At 36.8% G+C, this 23,527-nt stretch overlaps 1 protein-coding gene across 2 annotated transcripts in view; it reads right to left on the bottom strand.

The window, feature by feature from the left end:
* ATR (ATR checkpoint kinase) overlaps positions 1-23,527 on the bottom strand; it is a 125,778-nt gene that overhangs the window by 16,314 nt on the left and 85,937 nt on the right. For both annotated transcript variants that reach the window (XM_075546804.1, XM_075546805.1), the window contains exons 31-39: positions 21,161-21,252; positions 20,632-20,809; positions 14,026-14,205; positions 12,918-13,077; positions 9,957-10,136; positions 5,793-5,935; positions 2,145-2,242; positions 1,062-1,294; positions 62-196 (exon numbers count right to left, since the gene is read on the bottom strand). In XM_075546804.1, coding sequence (XP_075402919.1) covers positions 62-196; positions 1,062-1,294; positions 2,145-2,242; positions 5,793-5,935; positions 9,957-10,136; positions 12,918-13,077; positions 14,026-14,205; positions 20,632-20,809; positions 21,161-21,252 — 1,399 coding nt within the window. The remainder of the gene's footprint in view (positions 1-61; positions 197-1,061; positions 1,295-2,144; positions 2,243-5,792; positions 5,936-9,956; positions 10,137-12,917; positions 13,078-14,025; positions 14,206-20,631; positions 20,810-21,160; positions 21,253-23,527) is intronic.

Below are 23,527 nucleotides of genomic sequence, written 5' to 3'. Positions count from 1 at the left end.
ACACAATATAGGAATTTTATTAAAATTATTCCACATTGTGTTATAAGATTTATGATAGTACCTGTTTATTGCACAATTCTAGAAGCTTATCTGTGAGGCGAGTTGCATCTCCAACAAACTTTTCTAAGGACTTCTTCAAACGAATGGCTTTATTTAGTATTTCCTTGCATCTGTTCACACGCATGGGATAAGAAGACTGTCATGAAAAAAGAGTTAAATGGTTTTATAAATATACAAAGTTCGGATTGACAAAAATCAACTTAAGCATAGCATTATTCTTGATGACAATTTATGCTGATCAAACTTCCTGCAAAGCAATTTGACAGTGCTAACATGAGCCAAACAATACCCTATGAATACCCTTTTGCAATATGATCAGAAGTGAGAATAAATATAGATGTGTCTAGTTGTATTTACAATATAAAAAAATGAAACAACTAGAATTTTACACAGTAAAACTTCAAACCATATAGATTTAAGAAAATGGTTGTGGTAACAATCTTAAGTAAGAAATGTAAAATTACATATTCTTATAATAATCCAAATTTAGTGTTAAAACATATACATATAAAATACATACACCAAGAAAGACATCACCACTTAAATGAATGTTAGGAGCGAATTTTAATTATTTTGCTAAAGTTTTATAATCTTAATTTGAATATTATATTGAATGACTTATAAATCCCCATAATACAATAAAAAATTTTTCTAATACCAATTATTCCGATACACTAAGCTAAAATCCTTGAAAAGAAATACCTTATCATGTTAATCTAACACTAACAGTTTGCTAACCTCTTTGATAAAGAATACACAGAGGAAAAAAGAATACAGAGGCGGAGTTCTCTGATGTTAAACAGATGAATCACTTTATCTGATACGGTAAATGTATCTGAATACTAATTAAAATGAGACAGATCTCTTTTTAAAGAACTTAAAATGTATGTCTTAGTACCACTCTAAGAGAGAAACCCTCGAAATCACATCTACATATTAGTATTAAATAATCAGTGTCATATAAAAATCAAAAAGGTATACTGTCATGATTAATATATTACCTTTGATACAGCTGTCATCATCCACATTGCTTGTTGAGGATAGGCCAAAAACACTTTTGCTATAATTTCCATCAAGACCTCAAAAACTTCATCATAAGAATGACAAATTCGGGAAATTAACTGAGAGAAGGCAGTCAAAAATTGATATGGAGCTAAATAACTTGTGTGCTCTGTGATCACCTTGTTTATTTTAATCAAGTCATTTCTCATTTGGACACGATCAGAGCGGCCAGCTGTGAGAGGGAGTCGGGGAAATCAATTAAAAAACAGTAAAATTAAGGGGAAAAGGACATATTAGTTCATTTCACAGAACAATTTTATTTCAAAAATATCTTTACATGTTATTCCTATGTCCAAATTGATTCTGTTGTGTTAATGATGCTACAGAGAGAGAGGAAGATGGGCCCTAAACCTAATCTCCGAAGAGATTATCAAGTGGTGACTCATAAAAGGAAGTAAAGACGCAGAAACCCACGGAGCAGATTCATGTGAGGTCTGTCACCAGGAGCACCAAGGAATGCCCAGAGCTGTGCACCAGGATTCACGCCATGGCAGTGAGTGAGAGCAATAAAGAACCCGCCTTGCAAACCAGAGACCCTGATTTAGACTTTTAGCCTCCAAAATTGGGACTCAATACATTGTTGTTCTTTAAAACCATCCACTTGTGGTATTTTTGTTGCAGCAGGACTCAGAAACTATGACAGTTGTCAATTTATGACGAGAGTTGGCTTAGTAGAGTAGGAAAAGTGTTTAGTCACTGAAAAACTCAAGGGGATAAATTTTGAGTAGAGACAAACAGAACAAGCCCTACTTTAAAATTTTTTAATTTAAATTATTTGGTTTAAATTAAAATTTGTCAATATATATTAAACTCATTTAAAATGAGCAGATTTTAACTTGCTTGAACTTTGATTTATTTTTCCTTTCCTTTTCAACATCTAGTTTCTTTCTCCTAAGTATATAAAATCCTAATCTTAAACATTCATCCCTAGCTTTTAGTACTTCAGACTGTCAACCAGTCTATCTTTATATCAATCTTAATGTTCTTTCTAGTTTCTTAAATTTTTTCCATAAAAGTGATACCTTTTTCCCACTCATATGCCTTAGCACCAAAATCAAGCCATAGTGATAGCATTCGTGGCATTGACTGATATATGAACTGATTTCCATACTGTAGAGACCTGTAATTTTATAGAAAAATATTATTAGCAGCATGTCCTTTATTATATGCAAATTAAATGTAAATACTTATCCTACATTGGTTATATATAGCCTCATGACCAAAATTATAATTATCAATATTTCTTCCTCGAAGTTACCTTTGATTTCTCATTCTTACTATACTACTCATTGTTTGTTTGGTTTTACTATATCACTCATTAATAGGAGCACTGGTGGTATAGTGGTAATATACTAGGCTGCGATCTGCAAGGTCAGCAGTTCCAAACCAGCAGCACGTCCCGGGAAGAAAGACTGGGCATTCTACTCCGGTAAACAGTAACCGTCTCGGAAACGCACAGAGGGTCGCTATGCGTCAGCATTGTCACGATAGCAGTGAGTTTGGTTTTTGTTTTATATGCCTCACTAAGCTCTATGTGAAGGTGCCCAGTGGAGTACTGGATTACGTGATGGATTGTTCACTGCAAGGACAGTGTTCACACCTATCAAGGTGTCCATGGGAGGACGATGAGCCTTTCGGCTCCAATAAGTATTTACAGCCTTGGAAACCCACAGGAGGAGTTTTACTCTATAAGGTTGCTATAAATCTGAATTGACTGAGTGGTAGTAAATGCTCTATATTGCCTATACCAAAAATAATAAAAATTTTATCCTAATCAATGGCCTGTCACAATTCCTTATAAATTGTCCTTAGGATCTGTGCCTTTCCTTACATTCCCGTGACCATAATTCTAAGACAATCACTTCATTTCTGGGAAGTTACCTCTGCTATTTCTTCTTTTCAATATATTCCAGAGTCCCAGGGGTCCTCAAACTGCGGCCCGCGGAGGATATTCATCCAGGCCACTGAGTGTTTTTGCTGTTTTGTTTTTTACTTCAAAATAAGATATGTGCATAGGAATTTGCTCATATCATCCTTTTTTTGTTAACTATAGTCTGGCCCTCCAATGGGTCTGAAGGACAGTGAACTGACCCCCTACTTAAAAAGTTTGAAGTCCCCTGTTCCAGACTAACACTCCTGAAATCCTGCCTTTTTCATGCCGCCCTCTTACAATTACATGCAGATTAAGATTATATTAATTACTCAGCAGGTGATTCAGACAGTCACCATCTTGCTTCTTTGTAGTTTTCAAATCTTAATCTTTCACTACTCACCAATGTACATCTTCTATCAAGTGTGGTTACCTCAACATACTCTGAACAAGTCATTCCCTCTGAAATCTGAAACATTAGCAATGTCTAATATTTTCTGAATTTAACTGACTTCTGGAATGTAAATACTTTATATCCTAAATTCTCAAATAAATTTACAAGATTTCTGTATGTTTTTGAAGTGGCTTGAATTTTGATTCCAATTGACCCAAATATCCATGTTTCTGTACCTGATTGTTTTTCTTTTCTATCTTTTTATTTTTTTAAGCCCTAAAAGGGAAGGTTAGCACAATGCTAACCAAATGGTAAGCAGTTTGAACACACCAGCAACATCACAGGAGACACTCTCAGTTCCCATAAAGATTTCAGACTGGGGAGCCCTCCAGTCCATGTCTACTTGGTCTCACAGGAAAGCTTTCAGTCACAATCAACTCAAAGGCAAAATAATTGCCAAAGAGTCCAACAAAGCGAGCTATGACCTGGGAAGCAGCACAACATGACAACGTCCACCTACAGGACACTTCCCACAATGAGTTTGCTAGGAAGAGGTTTTAAAGTTATAGAATGCTTTGGCTAAAAAGGTGCTTTGAAGTTCATCTACTCGTCTCAACATATCATTCAGTAACTGTCACACTGCCAAAAGCAATGGGCAAGGTCTAACGGAAACTTTCTCTCTTTCTTTCTATTTTAACTTAAACTTTCTTAAGCAGTAATCTTGATCATTCCTACTTTCTTGAATTATTTTTTTTTGTTCTCTTTTACATTTCTATTATTTTCTCAATTTCTAGCGAGGGCTGCACCTACTGTCTGCTTATCGCTGGTTGTTTCTCCTCCTCTTCACGTTCCCGTGCTACTCTTATGATGCAGTCCATACAATGCGAATTTTCTATGGCCTGGACCCCTCGTGTTCTTAGAACTGCCTAAAGTGGATGGATATGCTCCAGTACGATGCTGAGTTACAAATTCATGTGGATGTCTTGCATGCTGGGTACCTACATTTACATATCCCTCAGGCACCACCAACTCAGTGTCTACACAAAGCTCACCATATCCCTGGCCGCACTTAGTTCCTCCTTCGCCTTTCTCACATGGTGAATGGTGAGAAAATCCTCCATCCACCCCACTGCCCACACCTTGGCAATTAACTACCACCCCCCTTCCTTCCATTACCAAGTATGAAATCCTGAAGATTCTCTCTCATTCTTGAAAGCGTTTTCTTTTCATCTCACCTTCCTTCTATTGCCTTTCTCTGTGCTCAGAGCTTCCACCATAATCTTCCTGAAATACGAATCTAACCAAGTCGTTCTCTTGCTTAAAATCATTCAAGAGAATCCCAATAGCTTTCAGAAAAAGGTCAAACCCTTACATAAGACCCTATGACCTGACTCCTGGCTGCTATTGAGTACTTCATCTTTCAACCTTGCTTCTTTCTTGGTTCCCTGCTAATCTCGTAAGCTTTCTTATAAGTGAGCAAACAAGACAGGATACCTATACCGTCTTTCTGATTTGGACTAATTACTTTGACACTTAACATACATTCTATTGTACACTATCATGTTTTATATTTAAATGCTTAAAATTTCTCTCCCTAACTCAATTGTTAAATTCATGAGGGCAAGTGCTGATACTTGTGAACAAGTGAAGGCTATTACTCAACTTCGAAAAGAAAAAATAAATATAATAGCCCTGTTTATGCTTCTATTCTGAAATGGCAATAGGCCAGGAATTATGCCACCATAACAAGCCATTAATAAAACTTGAGTTTCACTTTGTAAAGAAAGGCTTATCCAAATCTTGCTGTCCTAATGTCTGTGACAAATATAGCTTTGATTACGAAGAATTTTTAAGTGAGAAGTCAAAGACCCTAATAGTAGGCGGCATTGCCTGCTCGGAAGTTACTCTTCGATGTAAAACAACAAGTAGTATTTGGGTGTGATAAGAAGAATGAACGATTAGTGTAACCTCAAGGAGGAAAAAATATGTAACTAGTGGACATGAGAGGATATTCTATTTGACTATAATAAACCCAAACTAATATTTGAAGGAAAAAAGATATTTCAACTGTTAACTAGTTTGAGATAAGAATTTTTTTGATGGGTGATGTCAAGTCATTTTCATGTATATATTTTAGCAGAATGGGCTAATTTAAGACATTCCATTGGCATTTAAATATAATTATTTAAGATGTTCTGGAATTCTAAGGATAGAAATACGTATAGAATGTGAAGGATACTTTATTTTCAATGTTCATATATGGCACTGTTGAATTTTTAGAAATTATGCACGTACTAAATTTCCCTTTGACAAGTTTTTTTTTAAATAAAGAAAAAATTACATAAAGAAAAATTTACATCTCATCAAAGGTGAACCATTGACTCAGTGGTCTGATCTCATGCTCACCTTCCAAAATGAAGTACTATATACCGGATGAGATCACCTTGTTTTTCCATTTTGTTGTCTGTGACCATGGGCATCAATTTGTCATAGTATTTCGCAAGGTAAAAATGTCCATCTTCCCACTCCGGTAGGACCACGGTTACATCCTATAAAGAAAACACATCAAGAGGGGGAAGCGGGAGGGAGGGGGAAAAAGTAAGGAGCTGATGCCAGGGGCTTAAGTGGAAAGCAAATGTTTTGAGAATGATGAGGGTAACGAATGTACAAATGTGCTTTACACAACTGATGTATGTATAGATTATGATAAGAGTTGTATGAGCCCCCAATAAAATGATTAAAAAGAAAACACATCATACCAACTTAACAAAATCAATACTGGAAAGAAAAGTATGATTAAGAATCAGAACTGTAAGAAGCATATCTGGGCAGGCAAGGTCAAAGGCACACTATGTCTTTAATTTGGATAAGGACACTAAGTTTATTACAAAGGTGACTCAGGATGGATGGTCAATTCTGGTGGGTTGCCCACTGGCCTACCTGAAATGATGCTGGTATAATGAGCTAGTTCTTAAGGTCAAGAAAACTCCACTCAAACAATCCGTTTTTATTATTCATCACCATAATTTCAAGGCAGGCTCTAGTATTTCATAATGTATTATTCTATCTTTTCTTACATTAGTATGTGAGATTCATCCATGTTGCCACATATATCATTCATTTCTTCCTCTTGCTGAATAGTATTCCATTATATAAATACAATTTATCATTCATTCTATGGATAGCCAAGCAAGTTATTCCTAGCTTTTATAAATTAACTTGCTAAAATATTTGAACTTGATACTTCTTATGGGTATGTTTTATTTCTTCTCTTGAATAACAAGTTTTCATCTAGGTGTTTACCTAAAGAATGTAAAGGAATCATAAGGTACGTGTATTCCCCTCAGCAATAATTAGAATTCTAGCTTTTATAATAGTATATATTGTAAGTTTTTAAATTTTATCTATTCCAGTATGCATAGTGTGGTAGCTCATTGTAGTTTTAAATTGTTTTTTCCTAAAGCCTAACAATGTTCAAAGGAGTGTTGTAGTGGAGTGTATTACAATTTCGCTGCTAACCACAAAGTCAGTGGTTTGAATCTACCAGCAGCTCTTCAGGAGAAAGATGAGGCTACCTTCTCCTGTAAATATATAAAAGTCTTGGAAATCCAACTCTGCTCTATAGTGTCCCTGTCAGAATCGACTCAAAGGCAATGAGTAAAGATGTTCAATACTGTTTCATGTGCTCATTGGCCATTTGCATATTCTTTATTAACTGTCTAACACTTTTGTTCATTTTTAAGTCCAACTGCATGTCAAATAAGTTTTAAGGTTCTTTATAGATTTGGATACAAGTTCTCAGTCAGATGTGTTTTGCAAGTATTGCCCCCCAGTCTGTAGTTTGCCATTTCCCTTTCTTAACATATTTTGTTAACATTTTTTCCTGAAGTTGAAAAACTGATCTATCTTTTTAAAAATTATTTTAGAGTTGATGCTAAACAAGAAGATGGTAAAGGTTTTCTTTTATGTTTTAATCTTGAAGTTTATAATTTTATATTTTGTTTGGGTATACAAATCATTTTGAAAAAATATTTGCCTATGGTGTGAGGTATATACAAAGTATATATAATGAAGCTTCTTTATTTTATTACATATATCCAGTTGATTAAGATCATTTGCTTGTAAATGGTATATTTTAAAATTCCTTTCTTTCTGGTATATAAAATTACAATTGATTTTTTTATACTGACTTTGTATCCAAAAACTTCATTAAATTCAACTCTTTACAATAATGTATCCGTTGCCTCCTGATTTTCTACAAAATCATATCATCTGTAGTAATGAGTTTTCATTCCAACTGTTATTTATACCTCTTACCTTTTCCCCCACGAATTCACTACTTGTACCACTAAAGAAAAATAAATCTGTCTGCTACTGTAAAGATTTAAAGTCTTAGAAGTCCATAGGGTAGTTCTATTTTTCTTATAAAGTCTGAGTTGGAATTAACTTGATGGAAGTGATTTTTTTGTTTTAATCACACTGGATATAATCTCCAGAATAGTGTTGTTATAAGTGGTAATGATGGTGATCTCTGTCTTATTCCCAGTCTCAAAATAAAAGTTTTCATCATTGTATTATCAAGTATAGTAAGAAGTTGTATGCTTTTTATAAATACTTTTTTTAATAGATACTTTTTATATGGTAAAGCGTCTTGGTAGTATAGTGGTTAAGCATTGGGCTGTTATCCACATAATTGGCAGTTCAAAACCACCATCAGCTCCTTGGAAGAAAGACTGGGCTATCTACTCCTATAAATAGTTACAGTTTCCCCAGAGGGACAAACAACTGAAATGTGGGTGAAGGGAGAGAGTGGATTGTCTAAAATATGAAAATAAAAATAATTTATAAATTATCAAGGGTTTACAAGCGTGGAGAAAAGAGAGGAGAAAAAAGAGCTGATACCAAGGGCTCAAGTAGAAAGAAAATGTTTCAGATATGGTGATGGCAACATAAGTACTAATTATTTGATGGACTGTTGTAAGAGCTTTAAGAGTCCCCAATAAAATGATTTATTAAAATAAAATAAATATACAAATGAAATATACAAATAAAAAAAGTTAGTCTCAGAAACTCATAGGGGTTTCACCATGACTCAGCATTGACTCGATGGCAATACCTTCTTTATATGGTAAATAATCTTCTATTTAAAATTTGCTAAAACCTCTTAATCATAAATGTTAAATTTTATCAAGTGCTACTTGCCTCAGGAAGGGAACACAGAAGATATGGGCGCTACAGCAAAGTGTGGTGCAGAAATCAGATGGTCCCCAGATCTCAGATAAAACAGCATCTGAGGTCTTAAAGGCTTGTTTCCAAACAAGCAGCCATCTAAATGTAAGATGGCAACTATCACCACATGGAAGGAGCACACCAACCTAAGTGACTCAGCTTTAAAATATATAATCCGAAGTCAAAGAAGGGAGCAATATAAGAGCCTAAATTGTGAGAATAGTTTACAGAATGCTTTGGAAGATAGTGGGAGCCCACGATACATACATCTACACAGGAAATAAATCTCTGGTGATTTCCTTCAATCCGGAATATAGATATGGGAAGAAATTTGTTACCAAAGATTGCATTGACGAGATACCTACAGAAGATCAAAATTATAAACCTGACTTAAACAGTTAAAACTCTGTCAGTTGAATCCCTCTTCTGATGCACATTAGGTCTGATCTAATAAAATTACTAAATCCTTTGTGAGAGTTATTACTTGAAAAAGAGAGAATTCCCAAATAATTAATGTCTGGAATGAATAAAGGACAATAACTACTGATCAAATAGATATTACTACTGTATATTGTTTTTCACTTATTTTTATCTCTTTAAAAATATCTTTTCTGACCTGCTGCAAAGGCCTTACGTGTAGAGCAAATGCTCTGAAAATTGATGAGGGCAAAGAATGTACAGATGTGCTTTACACAATTGATGTATGTATGGATTGTAATAAGAGTTGTATGAGTCCCTAATAAAATGTTTTTTAAAAAAATCCTTTCTGTTCCCAAATTATTTTCTCTCTCCTTCTGATACTTTAATTACATGTCCATTAAACAGTTTGACAATATCACATAGGCCACTAAGACTTTGGGTCTGCTTTTTCATTTTGTTTGTTTCTGTCTTTTTCATCCCTTTGTACTTCCTTTTAAAGAGCCCAGACAATGCTGACTTACTAACTGCCAGGTCTGTGGTTCAAACTCACACAAGCTGCTCCACAGGAGAAAGATGAACTATCTGCTCCTGTAAAGAGTTACAGCCTCAGAAACAGTAATGTGGCAGTGGGTTTGTCAGGGCGAGTGTTTCCTTTAGAAAAGTTTTTATTGATATGTCTTCAATTTTACGGATCTTTACTTTTGCAGCACATACTGTACTGTCATCCCATTTTATTTCTCTAGGGTGGTGGTTTCACAAATGCATTTATTTTGTGGTAATTCCTCAATGTAGAGATTTATGCTGGAAATTAAGTATAAATATACATATACTCTTCTATATGAACTTTAAGTTATTTTGTCCATTTCCCAAAATGAAAAAACTCAGAGCTTCTAAATGAAATTGCATAACACATATACTTGCCTTATATTTTTTCATAATTGCATTGCTTTCAAAGTTAGCAGTTTCCTCCATAAATCGTCCGACTAGTAATATAGCTCGACCGTGGATTAACATGTCCTTGCTGTCAGTTGGTGCTGGACTCTCAGGAAAACACAGCTCAACACCCTTCTGAAGAACAATTAGTGCCTGGTGAACATCACCCTATAAAAAACCAGGCAAAAGCAGACCTGTGATTTTAAGAATATAGTTCTGGTTTTTGAAAAACAAAAGATAACTGGCATTTAAACTTGATAAAGTATGTTCCTGAATAAACCTATTTACATCTTTTCACGTTTCTTTCTCTTAATTCTCCCATAAAGTAAAACCCTAAACGAATGTCCTCTCTCTTTCCATGTATAACCATTTAATTCATTCAGTCACTTACCCAGTAATTTTACAATCAATCAAAGTCAAGAAAGCTATAGGTCTTGTAAAGGGCTAGGGATAAATAAGCATGAATATATCAAAATTGCTGGATTACAAAGTTCACAATCTAATGAGGAAATGGACTTTGTAAGCAAACAACACAAAGTGATAAATGTTATAAAAGACTCTCTGGGTAGTATGGGGCTACACTAAGATGGAGGAGAGAAACAGGAAAGGCATTCACATGAGGTACAAGCTGAACTAGGTCTTAAAAAATTATTATAAAATTCCAGGCAAAGAATCTGCTGAAAAGGCATTCTAAGTAGAAGAAGCAATCATTTAAATTGAAACAGGAAGGGCAAAAAGTCCGGGTTTCACAGAAGCCTAAAATGTTCATGAGAACAAGTGAAGCTCAAGAGAAAGGTCTTTGTGTACTTTCTAGAGTTCATACTTAAGAAAGGCATGGAAAAAACTGAGGATATAAAGCAGGAGAGCAAAATGATTCAATTCAATGTGAATTTTTGAAAAGTCACTACAGGAATGTAGATAGGAAGAAGTAGCAAGATCTTAGAAAATGCTGATAAGTAAGTCTTGTCAGTGATAAGAGCATGAATGTTAACCATGAAGATAAATAAGAGGGAGAAGATTCAAGTGCTCTAAGGTACAAATACAGTGATTTAGTCCACAGTGGACAGAGAGCATGAAGAAGAGGGAGTTCAAGATGACTCCAAGATTTGCCATAGATGAGTGAACAAAGTAAGTCTTATTTAAGGGAAAAGCAGGGAATATGAGAGGAGAAACAGTTTTGAGGATTACTTGATGAATTCCACTTTGATTATAGGGAAAGTCCTCGGGTAACTAACGAGATCAAACGCTAACTGTGTTTAAGTAGAATTTATAGGGGACTCAGAACAGCCTTCCTTTAGTGTCTAATGGAGCCCTGGTGGCAATAGTGGTTATGTGTTGGGTTGTTAACTGCAAGTTCAGCAGTTCAAAACAAAAAACAGGGGAAAAAACACAGGGCTCTCTACTCCCATAAACAGTCTCAGAAACTCAAAGTTAGTTCTACCCTGCCCTATAAGATCATTGAGTCTGATTTGACTTGATGGCAGTGAATTCACGTCTAATAAGAGGCCTGGTGGCACAGTGCGTTACATATTGGGCTACAATGTGAGCAATTCAAAACGACCAACAGCTCTGAGGGGGAAAGACAAGGCTTTCTACTTGTGTAAAGATTTACAGTTTCAGAAACCTACAAGGGCAATTCTAACCTGTTCTATAGGGTTTCTATGAGTTGAGATTGACTTGATGGCAGTGAGTCTGAGTTTTTAGTGCTTATGCTCCCAAACTTGGCAAATACTGGGACCACGTGGGGATCTGGTGAAGCAAAAGATCCTTGGGCTCTATTTGCAACCTAATGACTTTAGACCAGTAGTTCTCAACTTTCCTAAGGCCACAACCCTTTCATACAGTTCCTCATGTTGTAGTGACCACCCAACCATAAAATTATGGTTTAGCTGATGTTGTTTCTCTAAAACAGTGGTTCTCAACCTATGGATTGCGACCCTTTTGGGGGTGGAACGACCCTTTCACAGGGGTCACCTGATTCATAACAGAAGCAAAATTAGTTACGAAGTAGCAATGAAAATAATTTTATGGTTGGGGGGTCACAAGATGAGGAACTGTATTAAAGGGTCGCGGCATTAGGAAGGTTGAGAACAATTGCTCTAGACTAGAGCAGGATCTGCAAGCGCCCCAGGTGATTCTAATGATCAGCCAAATTTGGGAGCCTTGTCTGTAGTGCAAGAAAATGTTCAGTATTTTCAATTATTTCAAAGGCAACCTGTCAACAAATAGATGTGAGTGAGTGTAATGAAGAGAGGTGGTGCAATCACAAACTGTAACCAGTAGTTACAGTGGCAGCAGGATAATAGACATTGAAATTGGGGCATAAAACAGGCAAGTAGTTCAGATATTTAAACAACCCCCTTGTTATCATTTTAATTTGGAGATTTAAAGAAGTCTGGTATATAGTGGTAACTCACTGAGCCACAACCTGCAAGGCCGGTAGTTCGCAAGCCCTACCAACTCCGTGGAAGAAAGACTGGTTTTTAATTCCTGTAAACAGTTATAGTCTAGAAACCCGCAGGGGAGTCTCTATGAGTCAGCATGGACCCAATGGCAGTGCTTTGGGTTCTGAGTTTATGTTCTAATGCTCGGGCCTTCCTGGAAGTCCAGATCACAAGCGTATTTTAGTAGTGAGACAAGTACTCATTTACCGAGAACCCTACTTCAAGCACCCTGCACACATAAAGAAAAGTAAAAGCAGAATTAAGAGTTGGCTACTGTCTTCAAGGAAACCAGAGAACAGAAGAAAACAGAAAGGCTCATTCACTCTTGAAGTTGGAAAATATCTGAGGACTTCAGAGTATGGGAGGAGAAATGCCTAAATGACGAAACAGGGGAGAGGAAAATAAGAAGATCCTAAATTTAGAGAAGTCTTCTCTCCATCTGGCCTTTGTAGAGAGTACATAACCCTTAACGGTAGACAGGTGATCAGCTTTCTGGTGACATTACCTTAGACCATAGCCACTTGGCCCTTTCCACATACAGTTCAGCGAGTCGTGATTCTCCTGCATTGAGCAAAGCATTGTAGGCTGTCTGGTGATGACCTGCTTTTCTTGCTACTCTGGCACTCTGCAGCCAGCATTCTCCAACCATTTCACTGTAATCTGGTCTAAAAGAAAATGACAAAAAGGGAGTGGAGGAGAGACAGCATGTGTAAGTGTATCCACAGGCTTAATGAAATAGCTATCCTACATATAACTTATTCAAAACACTACTTAAAAGGAGTCAAAGATGAATTTGTTTTTAAAAACTAATTTTAATTAGAGTGATCCATTCTAATCCATTAAAAGTCTTTAAAACTTTATTATTTTTTTTACATCTACCAAAATCTTCCCCAGGTTTTTTGTTAAATATAAAACATCAATAACACACACACACACACACACACACACACACACACACACACATACACTAAGGTGACCAGACGTCCCGATTTTTAACAATTTTCCCTGCACCCCACAGCGTTTTAAAAAAATCCCAATTTTTGGAAAGACTGCACGACAAGCTAGGGTATATGGTTTTGGGCTGCCATGTGGCTGTTTCGCCAGGATATGAGTTTTATCAATGGTGTCCCGCTTTACCAATGTTAAAATCTTGTCACCTTAAATACACACAATTCTTAAATTCTAAGCTAATTTCAACTATAGAGATTAGCTTTGATAACTAACAATTTAAAAAATATAGTTTCATACAGAAAATTAGGAAATGCAAATATAGGCAGCCCATGGATTGCAAACAAGAGCTATTCCTAAGTGTGTCCCTGAGTCAAAATGGAGCAAACAGTTCTTATTTAGCCTTACTTTAGTGTAAGAAAAGCTTGAAGTCTTTATTTGATGATTTAAAAGCTGTACATGCAGCAAGTTGATTGTGATGCAGAAGTCATTGAAAGTAGAAGTTGGTTCACAGTGAGGACAAACTTACATAATAGTAAAGGACAAACATAAGTTGGTCATATGTGGACAGTTTGTAACTTGAAGAGACTTACTGTATTAGAAAATAAAATACAAACAGAATGCTACATTCAACATAACTGACATAAAAAAAGTAACACGGAAACCTTTTGTTGAGACTTAATAAAGTCCTCCGGAGGGCAAGGATGGGTTCCTTCGCTCTGTAGGAATTCTGGGTCATTTCTAGTCGTGCTACCCAGTTTAGAGACTCTTCTTGGGCACGAACATCTAGAGATTGCTGAAAAAGTGGTTTGATGCTGTGCTCCAACTCACACAACATGTGCAACCTGAAGATAAACAGAGTATGTTAATATTTTATAACAGTTCCTTTTATGAATCTCATATATAAACTATATACTTTTAATCAGAATTCAAATTCTTGAAGAATTTGAAATGTGCAGTTTTCTTTGGAAAAATTTTAATAAACATATTCTTTTTTATTGTTAGTTGTAAACATATATTCTTGACATAAAAACAGTACCACTTAGGAGTGAGTTTCAAAGAGTTCATGGAATAATTGAATTAAGAGATAATGGAATTTTCCCACAAGCTTTTGGAAGCTTTATTGCTTTAAATGTTTAGAACTTTTATCTTATTCCTAAGTTCCTATAATTGGGGAGTGGCATATATAATTAAATTTAAAATGCATAAAAATCTATCTTTATCCCTACATAAAGATATGAAAAAATATGGATCTACACACCGCCAATGTCCACTAAATAGGTAAGAGATAACCTCTTTAACTAGATATCTATATGTAGAAAATGAAACATGGCCATACTTCATAACATACACAAAAACTAACTTAAGATGAATCAAAGACCTAAATATAAAACGCAAACTTATAAAGATCATGTAATGAAAATAGGGACAATGCTAGGATTTCTAACATATGGCATAAAAAGAATACAAACAGAAATAAAAATGTGAAAACAGCAGAAGATGAACCAGACAAATGAGATCTGCTACAAACTAATTATGGGGGCTTCAAAAAGTTCAAGGCAGGACTAGAATGAAAAGATAATGAAATTTCCCACAAATACTTTGAAGTCCTCTCATACTAACAGGTTGGCTTTTTGTTTTGTTTTTTGCTGTCTTTTTGTTTTGTTTTTTTTCTCTTCTTTTAAATTTGTATGTCAGTGGCTTTTTTATTTGTCAGCGTGTCGCGGTGTTGCTGCTGTTGACACCATGTTATTATGTGCCACTCTGGCACTGTTAAAGCCATCTTCATGTTTATGCACACATTACTATATCTGCAGGTCCACCTAGATAAGATAGGCTGGACAAACAATGTGAGAGGAAAATAACGGGACCGATGGTCCTGGAGGGACATGAGCGTGTGGGAGGTAGGGGAAGGAAGGAGGTGTTGGCCAACCCAGGGACAAGGGAATAACGAGTGGTTCAAAACCAGTGGAGGGAAGGGAGGGGAGGACTGGTAGGGAGTGAACAAGGGCAAGGTAACTGAGAGGAATTACTGAAACCAGAATGAAGGCTGAACATGGTAGAGGGGCAGGAGGAAAGCGTAAGGAAATCGAGGAAAAGAGTAGGAGGCAAAGGGTATACATAGAAGCCTAAATACAGACATGTAAATATGTAAATATATTTATGATTATGGAGGAAATAGACCTAGGTGCATATATTTATAGGTTCCATAGTAGGGTAGCAGGTGGACATTGGGCCTCCTCGCACACACTCCCTTAATACAAGAGCACCGTGCTCAGCTAAACGGTCATTCCATGATACCCACCTTCCTGACATGATCACTGAAGACAGACGTGTGCATAAGCAAATGTGGTGAAGAAAGCTGATGGTGCCCAGCTATCAAAAAGGTTTAGCGTCTGGGGTCTTAAAGGAAAACAAGGGACCATCTAGCTTGGAAGCAACAAAGCCCACAGAGAAGAAGCACACAAGCTTAAGTAAACATGAGGTGTTGAAGGCATCAGGTAGCAGAACATTAAAGAACAAAAACCATCATTGTGTGATCACCTTCCCCACATAAACGCCAAAGACAAATGTGTGCATAAGTAAGTGTGGTGAAGAAGGCTGATGGTGCCCGACTATTGAGAGATATAGCGTCTGGGGACTTAAAGGCTTGAAAGTAAACAAGTGTCCATCTAGCCCAGAAGCAATAAAGCCCACATGGAAGCAGCATACCAACATGTGTGATCATGAAGGGCCGAGGGTACCAGGTTTCAAGCAACAAAGGCGGGGGAAAAAATCATATCATCATGAAAGAGAGGAGTACATGATGGGGACCCAATGTCCATCTGTCGACAACTGGACATCCCTTGCAGAGGGGTAGTGGGGAGGAGATGAGTCACTTAGGGTTCAGTGTAGCAATAATGAAACTCAAAACCTTCCTCTAGTTCTTAAACGCTTCCTCCCCCCCAATTATCATGATCCCAATTCTACTTTGCAAACTTGGTTAGACCAGAGGATGCACAGGGGTACAGTTGGGATCTGGAAACACAGGGAATCTTGGACAGATGAAACCCTCAGGACCAATAGTGAGAGTGGTGATACCTGGAGGGAAGGAGGTAATAGAAAGGGGGGAACCAATCTCGGGGATCTACATATAACCTCCTCTCTGGGGGATGGGCAACAGGAAAGTGGGTGAGGTAAGATAAAATAATAATTTATAAGATAAGATAAAATAATAATTTATAAATTATTAAGGGTTTATGAGGGAGGGGGCAGCGGGGAGGGAAGGGGAAGGAAAAAAGGAAAATGAGCTGATTCCAACGAATGTATAAGGGTGCTTTACTCAACTGATGAATGTATGGATTGCAATAAGAGTTGTAGGAGCCCCAATTAAATGATTTATTTAAAAAATGGGCATAGGAAAAGAACGGACACATCATCACAGAAGACATTCAGGTGATTAACAAACACATGAAGACATAGATGCTCACAATCATCAGCAATTACATAGATGCAAATCAAACTCGCAATGATACAATCCTCCTCTGGCATTAATAACAACACTAAAAAGAAAATAGCAAATAAAGAATGTTGGTGATACTATAGAGAAAACAGAACTCTTAGACCCAGCTATTGGGAATAAAAACAGCACAACTGCCATAAAAAATAGAGTAGCACTTCCTTAACATGTTAGAAATGAAATGAGCTCCAGCAATCCCACAACTATGTATGTTCTTTAAAGAAATAGAGGAGTCGTGGCATGAAGAGAGCTGTTATGTTCATTAAGGCATTATTCACAATAGCAAACAGATGCAAACAATCTAAGTGCCCATTAACAAATACATGAATAAGCAAACTGGGACATACGCACAAAGGAACACCTCACAATGATAAAAGATAAAAACAAAATCATGAAAAACTCACAAGGATAAATTTGGAGGACATTAAACTTAATGATTTTTTATTAAGTCAATCATAAAAGGTCAAATATTATATGAGACCACAATTAAAAATAAAAACCAACAAGATTTACATGCAGGAAAAAATTAATCATTTGATGATTACCAGCATGGAGAGGGAATGATTGACACCCCCGTCACACCTCCCCAAAACACACACACACACTGACTTCATTGCGACCTGACACATAGCAACCCTTTAGGACACAGAACTGCCTCTGTACGTTTCTGAGACAGTGACTGTTTCAGGGAACAGAAAACCTCATTTTTGTTCCATGGAACAGATGGGTTGAATCAGAGCTCTCTAGGGTAGCAAATTCAATATTTAATCCAAAGTGCCACCAGGGCTCAATGGGAGAGGAAATAAAAGACATGAAAGTAATGGTGAAGGAAAAGGCAATGAACAATACGGGGGAAATCAGCACAACATGACCAAGGCAAAGGAAGACAGTGATATGCAAGAATAACGGGAAGCTATGGCAACTCCTGTGACAGACAACCCTACATGGCAGAATGAGTTCACGTGGGTTTCCAAAATTATAAGTCTTTCTGCAAGTAGAAAGCCTCGTTTTTTCCCAGAGGCTGGTGGGTTTGAACTGTGAGTGAGAAATCCTACAATAATAATATTAACAAGAAATATTTACAAATGGGTACATAAGTAGTTATGTATGCTAAAGAGGTGTGTGTGTGTGTGCATACATAATTGTATACAGTAAACACAAGATCCCTTTAGAGCCGTGGTTCTTGACCTTCCTAATGCTACAACCCTTTTAAAACAGTTCCTCATGTTGTGGTGACCACCCCAACCATAAAACTATTTTCATTTTCTTGGAATAAATATAGCCCAGAATGCTCCTTATAGGTAAGGATGGCACAATTTTGTCTTAGATTACTGTGGCCATATTGTCAGAAGGAGCCAGTCCCTGGAGGACACCATGCTCAGCAACACAGAGGGGCAGTGGGAAAGAGGGAGGGCCTCAGTGAGATGGACTGGAACAATGGCTACAACAATGGGGTCAGGCATAGGAACAATTGTGAGAAGGGTGAAGGACCAGGCAGTGTTTCATTCTGTTGTGGGTTGCTATGGGTCTGAACCAACTTGATGGCACCTAGCAACAACACAACATGTATATTAATATCAACAAAAGAGCACACAAGGGCATTATCATAGAAACCGCTTAGAAATAAACACCTTGTAGGACAAAGATCCTAGGTTTGAAGGCAAAGGTCAATAGATCAGGGAGACATCTGAATCAATTGGCACAACCTAGTTCACAAAGATAATGTTCTGCATCCTACTTTGGTGAGTAGCACCTGGAGCGTTACAAGTTTGTTAGTCATTATCTAAGATACAAATATTGGTCTCCTTGCATTCAGAGAAAAAGGCAGTAAAGGAAGCAAAAAACTCAAAGGGAGTAATTAGTGCAAACAATAATAGACCACATGAGCCACAGTCCATATGACCAGAAGCATTAGTGTCTGCTACCACTACGGATCACTCTGACAGGAATCACAACAAAGCCATGGACAGAACAGAAGAAAATTGCAGGGGGAAAAATATCAAATTCACAATAAAGACCAGTTACTGGTCTGCCTGAGAGGGTAGTAAGCCCTGAGTCCACAGCCCTAAGCCAGCCTTCCTCAGACACAAACAACAGGCAGGTGCCTAAAACAAGAAAAACACTCCTCAAAACAATCCATGATACGAGATCCGAAGGACAGCAACTGCTCAAGATCAGAGTGGAAAGGCACAAACAGAGAGAAAAGTCAGATAAAAGGAAATGGGAAGCCAGCCAGGATAGAAGTGAACACTGACACGGAACACTTCAGAATAATTCATTGTAAATCAGTGTGAAATTTTTGCATCCAATGCTTCTACTATTATAGGGCCTGGCATTGTAAATCCAAATATTTTAAAATGTGAAATGAATATGCTTTGAATCTACTTTTTCCCTAAAGTGATAGAAATTGTAATATGTTTACACTAGCTCCACCCTTTCTGTATATTGTGATTAGTTTCTATGAGTCACAGTTCAAAGCAGAAGGATGCAATTAAGGATGCTAAGAGAATCAAGCTCAGTGGTCATGAAACTGTTATTAATAGGGCCGACATAAAGAATAATGAATTCTAATTAAGAGGGGGGGGACCTTGATTTCCATATGAATGAGGAGTGCAGAGTGGGAGACCCAAAGGTCTTTTGTAGGCAACTGGACATCCCCTTACAGAAAGAAGGGTCGCGTGGAGGAGACGAATCAGTCAGGGTACAGTACAGCAAAGATGAAACATACAACTTTCCTTTAGTTCTTTAATGCTTCACCCTCCCATCATGAGCCCAATTCTACCTTACAAATCCTGCTAGATCAGAGGATATACACTGGCAGAGATAAGAACTGGAAACACAGCGAAACCAGGGCAGATAAACCCCTCAGCACCAATAATGAGAGTAGTGATACAAGGAGGGTAAGGAAAAGGTAGGGGAGAAAAGGGGAACCGATCATAAGGATCTACATATAACTCCCTCCCTGGGGGACAGACAACAGAAAAGTGGGTGATGGGAGACATCGGACAGTGTAAGAAATAACAAAATAATAATAATTTATAAATTATCAAGGGTTAGTGAGGAGGAGAGGCAAGGAGGAAAGGGAAACAATGAGGAGCTGATACCAAGGGCTACAAAGAAAATGTTTTGAGAATGATGATGGCAACAAATATACAAATGTGCTTGACACGATAGATGTATGTATAAATTGTGATAAGAGTTGTACGAGCCCCCAATAAAATTATTAAATAATAAAAAACTTGATTTCAAAAATTTATTTTAAAAGTTCAACATCTATTTTATAATTTTTCTCATTTGAGTCAATAGACCTAAAATGTTCGTTATAATTTTTATCTTATCTATAAAAACTTTTATTTAGAGTAATATAATGCCACTGTATTTGTGAATCCACACACAAACCGAGGGCAATTGCTTTTTCATGAAGGATTGACAAGCACTGCCCAGTACTCGCTGTAGTCTTTAAGTGTCTGGCTTACTCAGGCTAGCTATTATACGAAAAGTAAACGATGACAGTACAAGAAGTCAAACACAAGACATGTTTGTTCTTATTTTTATAAGTCTTATAATTGCCTTTTCAGTTAAAAGGTTATGTTAAGAGCATTTTAAAAATATGTTTTAAAGGGTTAAAATGAGATAAAAAGAATAAAAGCCATTTTGTTTAAGACATACCAGTAACAAACATACTATCAACATTATTTACTCCTCAAAGAATTCCAAGCCCATCAGGTTACATTTATAGATCAGAAATATAACAACTGAAACCTCAAAATACCTCACAATATATTCATATCCTCGTTGATAAGAGCCTCTTTCAAAGCTTGCAGCTGAGAGAGGTACAATTTGCTCTGCTCTCACTAGTTTCAATGTGTCATAAAAAGCTGAGGTGTCTCTTTTTTTGGCTGATAATAATAACTGTCCAAGTCTGACACTCCATGTTGTAGATTTTCCATCTGGAAAACAAATAAAGAATCATGGATGCCATGGTAACTGGATCGTGTGTCAGCTCTATTTCAACAAAAATACCAAACAGAAGTCTTCATTCTACCTTAAAACAACTAAGAAGGCAATCATAAAACAGACTAAGATATTAATTATGAATGTTGCTTAGACATTTAAGACTGAAATATAGAGTATTAAAATAACTTAAATTTTAGGGGTAAATTTAGAACATTGTTCTAAAACTGATTGTGGTAATGACTGTAGAACTCTTCTTGATGTGATTGAACTACTTACTGAATTGTATACTATGTGAGTTACAAGCCAATAAAACTGTTGGGGGAAAAAAAAGAAGTAAGCTTAACCTGTTGCCAAATAGCTTTCCACCAGATCCCACTGTGACAATTTCCAAGCTGCTTCCACTCTGTACGTATTCAATTCATCTGTCCACTCAGACCTATTAAAAGAAACACATCTGCTGAAGTTTTGGTTCATTTACACTTACAGTGGCATTTACATGTTTCACATGATTTTAAATGCATTTGCTCTATTGTTTTAGTATTTACATTATTATTCAGATACAAAATTATCAAAATCCAGGAATTCAAAAAATTCAAATCTTTCCGTATTCCCAAACGTGTTTAAACAATTACTCCCAACAGAAACATTTAGAAATGCCATTCTTCAATAATTAAAATTGTGCTAAATTTTGATGCTGGCAGCTATCAAATTATCTCTGACTTATGGTAACTTTATATACAAGAGACTGAAGCACTGCCCAGTGTTGCAGCATCTTCACAATTGCCAGTAAGTTCTAGTCCAGATTGGGTGACTATTGTGTCAACCCATCTCAATAAAGGTCTTCCTCACCCTCCACCACTGACTGGTTCCTCCTGACGTCACGCCCAAAGCCAAGAAGAAACAATGTTTACTGTGATTTCTATGGTTTTCATTTGCTAGTGTTTGAAAGATCACTAGTCCTTTCTTTGTCTGGAAGCTTCACTGACACCAGTCCACCATGGGTTACGCTGATGGTATTTGAAATGCGAGTGGCATGGTGTCCGGCATCATAGAAACATGCAGACGAACACAGTAGAACAATTTGACAGATACGTGTTGGGTACTATATATGAGGAGGCTTCAAAATATTTCGTAGAAAAACTCCAATATCTTTTCGTTCCATTTCCCATCAACTTTTTGAAGCCCCACCTCCGGTATTAGAACAGAGTGTAGCATTGGATAGCACAAAGTCTAGTTGTAGATTAATAAGACGAGTTATTGTGACCAATTGCTCCTATGAAAGCTGAAACTGAAGTTGAAGAAAATTAAAACCAGTTCAAGATAACGTGCTTGGTAAAGTCCAATTGGGGGGGGGGGGGTAAGGAACACTCAAAACAAGATATACTGACTCAGTGACTGCAACGATGTATTCAAACATAGTAATCATTGTGAGAATGGGGCAGGAATAGGCAGTGTTTCACTCCCTGAGTCACTGGACGTCAGCATAGAGTCCACGCCATCTAACAATCTCTGCTAGTGAGAATTACACTGACTGAGTTACTGACAACCTGCCTAAGCAAACGGATTGTTCTCTTATCAAGAAATCTAGAGTTGGGCAGTCGACTGTTGTAATGGTAGCTTTATGATCCCATGAGACCTTGGCAATTTCTATTAAAGGTGCCTATTTGTCACTGTGTCACAATAATAGTTGACCCACATCCTCAATCTCTTTTAGATATAGCCTATCGTAGGCAGGAAGAAGAAGGGAGAAACATTTGTCAATTGAGTTTCCCACCCTTTAAAGAGATTTTCCAGCTATTTCACCCAGCAATTCTGCTACAGCCTATTGGTCAGAACGGTTACATGGCCACTTCCTGCTGCAAATAAACTGGCAAAAACAGTTTAACTGATTGATGCAAAACTCCTCAGCAAAATTCTGGCCAATAGATACAAAAATATATCAAAAATATAATCCATCATGACCAAGTGGGATTCATACCAGGGATGGTTCAACATTCAAAAAAGCCAACATTATTCATCAACTTAATAAGAAAAAGGTCAAGAACCACAAGATAATATCACTAGATGCAGAAAAAGCATTCGACAATATTCAACACCCATTCCTAATTAAGACCCTCAAGAAGAAAGGAGTAAAAGGAACTTACCTTAATATAATAAAAGCTACATATGAAAAACCAACAATTAACAGAGAAAAAACAAAAACATTCCCACTAAATAAGGGGACCCGATAAAGATGGCCCTTGTCCCCACTTCTATTCAATATCGTCTTGGAGGTCATAGCTAATAATATAAGGCAACGGACGGATATCAAAGTATACACTTGGGAAAAGAAGTGTAATTATCGCAGTTTGCAGATGACATGATTTTACATATTTAGAACCCCACAACAGAATTGCTGGAAACGATAGAGGAATATGGTGGAGTAGAAGGATATAAGGTCAACAATCAGAAGTCAATTGGATATATATCACTGAAAGGATTACAGAGAGATCAAGAAGGCAGTACCCTTCACAATTGTCAAGCATAAATGAAAATGTCTAGGGATATACCTAACAACAACAAAAACAAAGGCTCTAGATGGCTGAGGAAAACAACAGAGTATTATAACAAGAAACCAAAAGGGATTTTCACAAGTGAAAGAATATCCCATGCGCATGGATCATTAGACTCAATATTGTAAAGGTATCAGTCCTGCCCAAGGTATTATATAA

The sequence above is a fragment of the Tenrec ecaudatus genome, chromosome 4, assembly GCF_050624435.1.
Source record: "Tenrec ecaudatus isolate mTenEca1 chromosome 4, mTenEca1.hap1, whole genome shotgun sequence".
Taxonomy (NCBI): Eukaryota; Metazoa; Chordata; class Mammalia; order Afrosoricida; family Tenrecidae; genus Tenrec; species Tenrec ecaudatus.
This window is presented reverse-complemented; position numbering and strand designations above follow the sequence as displayed.